The sequence below is a fragment of the Odocoileus virginianus genome, chromosome 2 (assembly GCF_023699985.2).
Source record: "Odocoileus virginianus isolate 20LAN1187 ecotype Illinois chromosome 2, Ovbor_1.2, whole genome shotgun sequence".
Taxonomy (NCBI): domain Eukaryota; kingdom Metazoa; phylum Chordata; class Mammalia; order Artiodactyla; family Cervidae; genus Odocoileus; species Odocoileus virginianus.
In genome coordinates this window covers 57,322,525-57,333,830 of record NC_069675.1, presented here as the reverse complement: position 1 = coordinate 57,333,830, position 11,306 = coordinate 57,322,525, and the positions used below count along the sequence as shown (strand labels likewise).

The following is an 11,306-nucleotide window of genomic DNA, read 5'->3' as shown; positions in this document are numbered from 1 at the left end:
ATGGGACCAGATGCCATGATCCTAGTTTTCTGAATGCTGAGTTTTAAGCCAACTTTTTCATTCTCCTTTTTTACTTTCATCAAAAGAGGCTCTTTAGTTATTCTTTACTTTCTGCCATCAGGGCGATGTCATCTGTATATCTGAGGTTATTGATATTTTCCTGGCAATCTTGATTACAGTTTGTGCTTCATCCAGCCCAGCTATTCTCATGATGTACACTGCATATAGTTAAATAAGCAGGGCGAAAATATACAGCCTTGACATACTCCTTTCCCAATTTGGAACCTGTCTGTTTTTCCATGTCCAGTTCTAAGTGTTTCTTCCTGACCTGCATACAGATTTCTCAGGAGGCAGGTCAGGTGGTCTGGTATTCCCATCTCTTTCAGAATTTTCCACAGTTTGTTGTGGTCCACACAGTCAAAAGCTTTGGCATAGTCAATAAAGCAGAAGTATATGTTTTTCTGGAACTCTCTTGCTTTTTCAATGATCCAGTGGATGTTTGCAATTTGAACTCTGGTTCCTCTGCCTTTTCTCAATCCAGCTTGAACATCTGGAAGTTCACGGTTCACTTATTGCTGAAGCCTGGCTTGGAGAATTTTGAGCCTTACTTTACTAGCATGTGAGATGAGTGCAACTTGTGGTAGTTTGAGCATTCTTTGGCATTGCCTTTCTTTGGGACTGGAATGAAAATTGACCTTTTCCAGTCCTGTGGCCACTACTGAGAGTTCCAAATTTGCTGGCATATTGAGTGCAGCACTTTCACAGCATTATCATTTAGGATTTGAAATAGGTCAACTGGAATTCCATTACCTCCACTAGCTTTGTTCGTAGTGATGCTTCCTAAGGCCCACTTGACTTCACATTCCAGGATGTCTGGTTCTAGGTGAGTGATCACACCATTGTGATTATCTGGGTCGTGAAGATATTTTATGTACAGTTTTTTTGTGTGTATTCTTGCCACCTCTTCTCAATATCTTCTGCTTCTGTTAGGTCCATACCATTTCTGTCGTTTATTGTGCTCATCTTTGCATGAACTATTCCCTTGGTATCTCTAATTTTCTTGAAGAGATCTTTATACTTTCCCATTCTACTGTTTTCCCCTATTTCTTTGCATGGATAGCTGAGGAAGGCTTTCTTATCTCTCCATGCTATTCTTTGGAACTGCATTCAAATGGGTATATTTTTCGTCTTCTCCTTTGCCTTTCACTTCTCTTTTATTCATAGGTATTTGTAAGGCCTCTTCAGATAGCCATTTTTCTTTTTTTGCATTTCTTTCCATGGGGATGGTCTTGATCCCTGTCTCCTGTACAATGTCATGAACCTCCATCCATAGCTCATCAGGTACTCTGTCTATAAGATCTAGTTCCTTGAATCTATTTCTCACTTCCACTGTATAATCATAAGGGATTTGATTTAGGTCATACCTGAATGGTCTAGTGGTTTTCCCTACTTTCTTCAATTTCAGTCTGAATTTGGCAATAAGGAGTTCATGATCTGAGCCACAGTCAGCTTCCAGTCTTGTTTTTGCTGACTGTATAGAGCTTCTCCATCTTTGGCTGCAAAGAATATAATCAATCTGATTTTGGTATTGACCATCTGGTGATGTCCAGGTGTAGAGTCTTCTCTTGTGTTGTTGGAAGAGGGTGTTTGCTATGACCAGTGTGTTCTCTTGGCAAAATGATTAGCCTTTGCCCTGCTTCATTTTGTACTCCAAGGCCAAATTTGCCCATTATTCCAGGTATTTCTTGACTCCCTACCTTTGCATTCCAGTCCCCTCTAATGAAAAGGACATATTTTTTGGGTGTTAGCTCCAGAAGGTCTTATAGGTCTTCATAGAACCATTCAACTTCAGTTTCTTCACCATTACAAGTCAGGGCATAGGCTTGGATTACCACGATAGTGAGTGATTTGCCTTGAAAACCAACAGATTGTTCTGTCATTTTTGAGATTGCATCCAAGTACTGCATTTCAAACTCTTTTGTTGACTATGATGGCTCCTCCATTATTCTAAGGGATTCCTGCCCACAGTAGTAGGTATAATGGTCTTCTGAGTTAAATTCACCCATTCCAGTCCATTTTAGTTCGCTGATTCTTAAAATGTTGATGCTCACCCTTGCCATCTCCTGTTTGACCACTTCCAATTTGCCTTGATTCCTGGACCTAACATTCCAGGTTCCTATGCAATATTGCTCTTTACAGCATCGGACTTTTCTTCCATCACCAGTCGCATCCACAACTGGGTGTTGTTTTTGCTGTGGCTCCATCTCTTCATTCTTTCTGGAGTTATTTCTCCACTGATCTCCAGTAGCATATTGGGCACCTACTTCCGGGGGGCTTTATTCTCCAGTGTTCTTTTTGCCTTTTCATACTGTTTATGGGGTTCTCAAGGCAAGAATAATGAAGTGGTTTGCCATTCCTTTTCCAGTGGACCACATTTTGTCAGAACTCTCCACCATGACCCATCCGTCTTGGGTGGCCCTGCATGGCATGGCTCATAGTTTCATTGAGTTAGACAAGGCTGTGGTCCATGTGATCAGCTTTTTAGTTTCCCGTGATTGTGGTTTTCAGTTGGTCTGCCCTCTAATGGAGAATGGTGAGAGGCTTATGGAAGCTTCCTGATGGGAGAGACTGACTGTGGGGGAAATTGGGTCTTGTTCTGATGGGCGGGACCATGTTCAGTAAATGTTTAATCCAATTTTCTGTTTATGGGTGGGCTGTGTTCCCTCCTTGTTATTTATCTGGGCAAACTATGGTGGAGGTAGTGAAGATAGTGGCGGCCTCCTTCCAAAGGTCCCGTGCATGCACCGCCACACTCAGCGCCCCAGCCGTGCAGCAGGCCACCACTGCCCCACGCCTCTGCTGGAGGCTCTTGGACACTTACGAGCAAGTCTGGGTCAGTCTCTTGTGGGGTCACTGTTCCTTTCTCCTGGGTCCTGGGGCACAGAAGGTTATGTTTGTGCCCGCCAAGAGTTTGTTTCCCAGTCCCATGTAAGTTCTGGCGGCTCTGTGGTAGGGTTAATGGCGACCTCCTCCAAGAGGGCTTATGCCACACCCAGGTCTACTGCACCCTGCCCCGAGGCAGTCCACTGCTGACCCGCACCTCCACAGGAGACACAGACACAGTTCTGTCTCAGTCTCTGTGGGGTCTCTGGGTCCTGGTGCGCACAAGGTTTGTTTGAGCCCTCTGAGCGATTCTGGAGGGCATGGGGTTTGATTCTAAATGCGACTTCACCCCTCCCACCACCTTGCTGGAGCTTCTCCTCTGTTCTTGGACGTGGGGTATCTCCTCACAGTCACTCGAGCACCGAGCAGCTGCTGCTCCAGTGCCTGCTATGTTGCTGGGGTTTCTCTGCCCTTGGATGTGGGGTACCTTCTCACAGATGCTCCCGCGCCACGTAGCCACCACTCCCAAAATATATATGTACATATTACTAAGTATGTATACTCTAACTATGTATATTCCCAGGGCTTCCCTGGTAGCTCAGCTGGTAAGGAGTCCGGCTGCAATGCAGGAGACCCTGGTTCGATTCCTGGGTTGGGAAGATCCACTGGAGAAGGGATAGGCTACCCACTCCAGTATTCTTGGGCTTCCCTGGTGCCTCAGCTGGTAAAGAATCTGCCCCCAGTGCGGGAGACCTGGGTTCCATCCCTGGGTTTGGGAAGATCCCCTGGAGAAGAGAATGGCTACCCACTCCAGTATTCTGGCTTGGAGAATCCCATGGACTGTATGGGGGTCCTTCCATGGGGTCGCAAAGAATCAGACAGGGTGGAGCGACTTTCACTTTCACATAGATGTGTGTCCTCTGTTTGTAATTGTGCTCTTCAAATCGTCTACACCACTCCATATACACATAAATGTATCAAAGACACATCCAGGACTATTCAAGCTGTCTTATTCACAATGGCAAATGTGGCAGCCATCTAACTTAGTTGCTTAGATCTCCCTTAAAGACAGGCTCTGCTGTGAGGACTGCAGTCAGTTGACACTGCAGTCTACAGGGGCCTGTCAGTACTGCCTTGAGAGAGCTGATTGTAAAAACTTCAGGATATTTTCAAACTGGTTGCTAAACATAGCCATTCTTAAAAATTGTTTTGCTAAATTATAATTAAATAAATTACATTCAAAACAAAGATAATTTCTCAAAACTCTTCACTTCCTCTTCTGTTACTACATTTTCTTACACCTATGCTCTCGAGACTATTACTCTATCTGTGTGGTGGAAAAACTGTGTAATGGTGTCCTATTGGGCATCTTTCCCCAAGTTCATGTTTAGTGATGTGACACTGGTAACTTGAAATTGGCCCTTGTAGTAGGGGGGACACCACGGAAAGCAGCCTGTGCTACAAGTTGGACTTTAAAACTTAAAGCAATAAGGAAAATGTTAGTAATGCAGAAAAAACTTGGTGTGTGGTATCTAAAGCTGTCACATTGTGAATAGCACAAAAATTTAAGGAAAATTTTTCCAGTGTTAGAAAAGTATTCTAGCAACGAAGTTGCTCACAACATTGGCAAACAAGTGAAATTCTAATGTACATGTTGGTTGTTTCACTTTCATTTTAGTCATTAATACAAACAAAAATATCAACAAGCATTCATCAATCAGTTGCAACCATAGGTTGGCTATAGATACAAGAGTTCAGCAAAAACCAGTGAAAATATTCTGGAAGAATCAATTGTGGGGGATTTACAGTAAAAAGTATGTATTATTTATAACTTGTAGGCTACAATGCTTTATACCACTGAAATATATAAGCATAATCACACACATACAGTTTCTCCCAGAGAGACTGTCATCAACCATTTACCAGCATACCACTGGCTAACAAACAGGCTGCAACCACAGCACCTCAGGGTTTTCCCAAGTATACCATCTGAGAACTTGCTTTTCAAAGGGAGTGCTAGCCAACGATGAGATTGCGGACTGGTAGTGTTTGGCCATGTCTGCTCTATGTGCAATCTTTGTGTTGGAGTTCTTTTTAACCGGTCTGAGACTTTTTCAGGCCTTCACTGTAGTTTCAGCCTCCTCCTACACAATTATTCTTTCCCTCTCTCTTATCTAAGGTGTCAGAATATATCTTGTCCTGAAAAAATTCCTATTCCTCTCCTTTTATCTTTCACAGAAACTTCCCCCAATAACTCTCTTTCACTTCTAACTCCTTCTTGGTGTCATCTTCCTCAAGGATCCAAACTGACAGCAAACAAATAGTAAATAAATGTAAACAACAGGTAAGTGAATAAACTTAAAGTGATACAGACAATGTTATCGGTGCAGACTGGGATTCCCTTGTGGCTCAGCGGTAAAGAATTCACCTCCAATGCAGGAGATGCAGGAGTTACAGGTTCAATCCCTGTGTGGGGAAGATCCCCTGGAGGAGGGTATGGCTACCCACTCCAGTATTCTTGCCTGGAGAATCCCATGGACAGAAGAGCCTGGTAGGCTACAGTCCATGGGGTTGCAAAGAGTTGGACACAACTGAAGTGACTGAGTACAGCACAATGGTGCTGATTAAATGTAAGAGTATATCTTGTCTCTGTTACATTATGAATAGCACAAAATAAAGAGGAAAATTCTTCTAGTATTGGAAAACTATCATCTTAGCAAAGAATACTATTCAGCAATTAAAAAGGAACAGACCACCCCTATATACAGCATGGACGAATCCCTAAGAACCGGTATGTTGATCAAAGAAGTTAAGAGAAAAAAGACTATATGCAGTATGATTCCATTTACATGAAGTTCTAGAACAGTCAAGGAAATGTGAAATGGGGAACATACAGGGAAGGGGCACAAAGGATCTTTCTGGAATGACTAAAATGTTCTGTACCTTAATATGATTTAAGAGTGTACGCACTTGTCAAAAGGCATCCAACTACACATTTAAGATCTATTCATTGCACTGTATATATTTCAATACAAAGGTGAAAAAATAATTCTTCCTATGATGGCATAAGATTTGTCATTTTCTTCTTGTAGATCTGTCCATTTCTGCTCTATATATTTTGAGGCTATATTATTAGATATCTGCAAATTTATGTGTATATATAGCTGAATCACTTTGCTGTACATAAACTAACACAACATTGTAAATCAACTATTTTTCAATAAAAACGATTTAAAAGATAACAGCAAATTTAGAATATTGCTCATGAGTGGAAGCTTTTTTTGCTTTTCTACATACACATACAATATGTCCTCCACACTTACTGCTTCTTTTCCACTCTATTCTAATGTTCTATTTTCAGTGCTTCAGCATGCTGATTTGAGGTCGGGGTCAAATCACAAGAGGGTCACGTGCAGTCACAGAACTCGCTGCATGCAAACGCCTGGAAGTCCTTCTGTGGTCACTTGCGGCGTCCGTACCTCATGGACTTCCAACTCTAGCTTTGGCTAAGAATCCAGCCAGGATCTGTTCCAGTGGTCGAAGCAAATCCTCAGCCAAAACAAAGAGCAGCCTGCAGAAGGTGAGGGAGTAGGGCGTTTACATTCCTGACGGGCGAACAAGAAATACTTGGCTCAGACCTCAGAGAAGGGGTCTTGATATTGCGCGCTGCATACCCTAACCTTGTGGTGGCGGCAGCAGGTTGTGGGGCCAGGAGTGGGAGGTGGCTGCGGCCTCAGCCTCAGGAAGTAGAGGTTTGGCTGACACTGCACCACGCCTGCTATTTTAAGGTTAGGCCTCATACAGGCGCGCGGTGTAGCGAGAAGGCGTCATTTGAAGCGCCCAAACGGCGCTTGGAGATGAGGCTTGTCTGTGGCTACTGCTGGGCGTTCACGCCTTCCGATCCCCACCACTATAAAGCGGAGGAATCCAAGCAGCAAGTGTGTGGGTCACACACCTGCACTGTCAATCATTGGTGGGTGGACCAGGCTCCACCCAACTCTAGGCTTTTATTGGTCAGAAGAGAGGGATAACTAGCACCTCCTCCAGATTGGTCGATTTCTGCTAGCTTTCAAGTCAGGGTAGAAAGTAACTCACTGCTTCCCATTCTCTGGCTCGCTGGAGAGCCATGTTAGGTCGCGGGACGCAAACGTTCCCATTGTCCCGAGACCGCAACACAATACCACCCCCGTTTTCCTCTGCCGCCGCCGCCTCCTCCAAACACATTATTTCAATGAATAAAAAGCCCCACCACTACCACCACAAGTCGTTTCATTAGTGTAATATGAGAAGTCTGCGTTTAGCGGGTGAAATGCGAAGAGGGACCAGGTGCCCTATTCCGCCGACCAATCCTCTAAACCAGCAAAGACTCAATACTGACTTCCACTATCCAAGAGGCCCCGCGGCGGGCGCAGGTTTTAAGTGATTTTTGGCCCCTCGCGGCCCCTGTAGCGTCCCTAGTTACCGGGGTCCTAGTAACCACCACCCTAAGCAAAGAGCAATCCGGCGCCTGCGGCCACGCCGGCTTCCCCGCCCCGGGCCAGCGCGGGCGCTCAGGCCTCGGCGGCGCGGTGACGGCCGCTATGCACCGAGCGGCGAAGTTGGCGGCCAGCAGTCTCCAAACCCCGGTCAATCCCAACACCGGAGCGCGGGTCGCCCAGTACGAACGCAGAGACCCCTTGAATTCCCTGTCGGCGGCGGCGGCGGCGGCCATGGAGGAAGAGGAGGAAGAAGAAGAGAAAGAGGCGGCGGCACGGCTGGCGCGGGCGCCGGTAATGCAGGGGCGGGAAGTGGGGTGGGGCTGGGCGCCGGGTGCAATTGGAGGCTGATCTGCGACCCCCGCTGGTGAAGCGCGGTCTGGGAAATGCGCAGTCTCTCCTGACCTCCGTACAGGTGAGCCTGGCCCAGCACGTCCTCTGGGCCCTCACGGAAAATACTCAAAACCGAGGCGTTGAAAAGTCTTTTAATTTTAACCAAAGAGATTTTTATAAAAATTTTTTGGAGGGCATTTACGTTACGCTATTTCTAGAGTGTGAAAAGTACAGAACTTTATTCCTTATGCTCCAGCAACTGTTGGGAGTAGATATTTGCTTTTCTTTTTTTTTCTTTTTCTTTTCAACTTGAGGGAAACTGTGCTGTCCTACAGAGAATAATCCAAAAAATGCAGGTGAATCAGCTGTATTGTCAGGTGTGTTTTGTTGTCACTTCGATGTCTTGGTTATTAGTGCATCTTAATACAATACATGAGAGATGATGTTTAAAACCAGCAGGGGTTCAGTGGGTAGGTGGGAAACAGAGTTAAGCCTCCAGAGAAGCAAATTACTGAGGCTCCAGTGTTGCCACACGGCTCTTCAGAGTGGGGAGAAACAGCTTTTTCACGGATCAGTTTTCAGTGTCAAGTGTTTTGTGAACACCTGTCTACCAGGTAGGGGGCCAAGTCTACCATCTGTTCTGTTCACTTAAAAGATGAGAACTTTGAATTTTAACCAGCCATCTGCAGATATAAACCTTCTTAACCCCAGGTAAAGATTCTTTTGTTGTTTTTAATATTTATTTATTTGGCTGTGCTGAGACTCAGTTGCCCCCATGCGACCTTTGTGTGGATTCTTTAGTTGTGGCATGCGGAATCTACTTCCCTGACCAGGGACGGAACCCAAGGCTCTTGCGCTGGGAGTGCAGAATCTTAACCAGCAGAGAAGTCCCCCAAAATTCTTAATACTGTTTGCTCAAAGCATCTTAGATTCAAAACATGTGGTCTAGTGAAAGTCACTCAGTCGTGTCCGACTCTTTGTGACCCCCATGGACTACAGAGTCCATGGAATTCTCCAGGCCAGAATACTGGAGTGGGCAGCCTTTCCCTTCTCCACGGGATCTTGTGGTCTAGGGCTATTAGAAATCTCTGGATATTTTGGAATTCTAATCTCTTTAAATCTGCACTAAAACTGTTAATGAGTAAATCTGTAGTAACACCTTTTATGGGCAGTATTTTACCAACAGATAAACTACTTGAGGTTATCCAGAGTAAAACAGATTGAGACCCTGAACTTGAACCAGAATGAGTGACCTACAGACCTACAGCCAAATTCATTCATGATGAAGCTTCAAATTTCAATAACCAATGAAGGAGGTGGACTGATGTTGAAAAATGATTTGAATGAAGAGGATTTGGAGCCCTGGGTTAGGATCTGTTCATTTGCTAGTTAATATTAAGATGTAACTTCTTTCATTCTGTTTCCTTATCTATAAAAGAGCTTTAAAATAACTGTCTTTCTTGTCTCACTGGGCTATTATGAGAACCAAATGAGAGAATATGTCATAGCTAAAAGACAGTTTGTATAATAATAATAACAGCTGCCAGTGGGGCTGTTATTTGAACACCTATTCCAAAGAGAACAAGAGAACAAGAGATTAAGTTCTCTTCTGGCTTGCTGTAGTGGAAAAGTCAGTCATTTCTGTGGTTGCAGGTATACTTCCAGAGTACCCTATAAAATTGCAAATTTGTATTAGAAACATTACCTTAGGAGAGATCAGTATATCTAATGAGCTAGTTTCTAAGGGACAGTATCTCAGTTAAAAAAAAAAAAAAAAAAGGGAAGCTAAGTTTTGAGTGTAACTCTATTCTGAGACCGTGGTACTTGAAGGAACCAAAAGCAAATCTGGATCAGCTGCCACTGTAGTTGTGGTAAAGAACCCCCTGCCTGCCAGTGCAAGAGATGTAAGAGACGTGGATTTGATCCCTGAGTCAGGAAGATCCCTTGAAGAAGGGAATGGAACCCATTCCAGTGTTCTCTCCAGGAAAATCCCATGGACAGAGGAGCCTGGGAGGCTACAGTCCATAGGGTCACAAAGAGTCTGACACGACTGAAGTGACTTAGCACGCGGCACGTAGTAGTAGACCTGATGGAGACACAAGTGTTGGCAGACAAAGCACTGGAAAGGCAAGAAAGAGAGTGCAGCCGCCAAGCTTTACCTTCCTCACAGTTTGGCTTGATCTCATCTTGATTTTTAAATGCTAGTTTCTCTCAACTTTGTCGTCTATTAAATGGAGTTAACTCAGCTTCCCATAGCCATCACACAAAATTGATTATGGAGAACTAACTGTCATAGTTCAGTTCAGTTAAGTTCAGTTGCTCAGTCATGTCCGACTCTTTCCAACCCCATGGACTACAGCACATCAGGCCTCCCTGTCCATCACCAACTCCCGTAGTCTACCCAAACTCATGTCCATTGAGTTGGTGATGCCATCCAAACATCCCATCCTCTGTCGTCCCCTTCTCCTCCCACCTTCAATCTTTCCCAGCATCAGGGCCTTTTCCAATGAGTCAGTTCTTTTTGCATCAGGTGGCCAAAGTATTGGAATTTCAACATCAATCCTTCCAATGAACACTCAGGACTGATCTCCTCTAGGATGGACTGGTTGGATCTCCTTGCAGTCCAAGGGACTTTCAAAAGTCTTCTCCAACACCACAGTTCAAAAGCATCAATTCTTTGGCACTCAGCTTTCTTTATAGTCCAATTCTCACATCCATACATGACTACTGGAAAAACCATAGCCTTGACTAGACAGATCTTTGTTGGCAAAGTAATGTCTCTGCTTTTTAATATGCTGTCTAGATTGGTCATAATATTGCCTTCCAAGGAGTAAGCATGTTTTAATTTCTTTTTTTTTTTCAACAGTAATTATGATATTTATTTAAAGTAATATATTTACAGCCCAAATAGTTCTACATTGTACATTTCAGGTTTAACCAGCTTCATAAAAATACTTGAGAACAGCTGTACCCACAGATTTAGACTACTATATTATTTCTTTGCCCATTCTTCTCTCTCTTTTCTTTCCCAAATAACCTCTTTCAGATACGGTTCAAGGTAGAATTTATCCTCCTCATGTTTTGTCCACTGCTCTTTAGGCAGGATCTGCTGCCTCATGCTGAGGTCCGGTGCTCTCTTAATATGAAACATTCTGTCGTTATAAAGGTTCTCAGGAAGCCTTCTTATGGCTTCTTTTACATCGTCATTCTCCTATATTGTGTCATCTTGCATTAACCCAGTTTATTGAACCCGGCAGCATTGTAATACCATTTTCAAATACCCTCCAGCCACCTGCTTAATGCAACAGCTGGCCAGCCTGCCATGTTGACCTGACACAGAAGCATTGCATCTTTTTTTTTTTTTTTAATATTATTTGATCACAATTTTTTTTAAAGTCATGAAAAGCCAACAACAGTCAGGCTGGACAAATACTTGATCGTACCCATGTTTCCATGGGGGTGGGGACTCAGCACTGAGTTACACAATGAGATCAAACTTACTTCCTTTCCACCTTCCTGGCAACATTTATGTTAGATAAGGCAAAGGATGGGCAGCTACTGAATCACTGGTGGTTTGAACCATGCAAGAACAACAAATAATAGAGTAATAGGTGT

At 44.0% G+C, this 11,306-nt stretch overlaps 1 protein-coding gene, 1 long non-coding RNA gene and 1 pseudogene across 4 annotated transcripts in view; 1 reads left to right on the top strand and 2 right to left on the bottom strand.

The window, feature by feature from the left end:
- Window positions 1-4,133: 4,133 nt before the first annotated feature.
- LOC139039186 (uncharacterized) lies at window positions 4,134-7,103 on the bottom strand. Its single transcript, XR_011492468.1, has 2 exons — window positions 6,564-7,103; window positions 4,134-6,454 (listed from the first exon to the last, which is right to left on the bottom strand). It is a non-coding gene; the product is annotated as an uncharacterized lncRNA (long non-coding RNA).
- A 259-nt stretch (window positions 7,104-7,362) lies between these two features.
- The window catches only part of FAM161A (FAM161 centrosomal protein A), a 29,170-nt gene continuing 25,226 nt past the window's right edge, over window positions 7,363-11,306 (top strand). For 2 of the 3 annotated variants that reach the window (XM_020891633.2, XM_020891631.2), the window contains exon 1: window positions 7,363-7,652. In XM_020891633.2, the coding sequence (XP_020747292.2) occupies window positions 7,464-7,652 (189 nt within the window). In that variant the 5' untranslated portion in view covers window positions 7,363-7,463. Of the gene's footprint in view, window positions 7,653-8,832; window positions 9,058-11,306 lie in introns of those variants that run through there. The other variant, XM_020891632.2, reaches the window with a different exon arrangement.
- On the bottom strand, window positions 10,603-11,042 carry LOC110136130 (cytochrome b-c1 complex subunit 7 pseudogene; annotated as a pseudogene).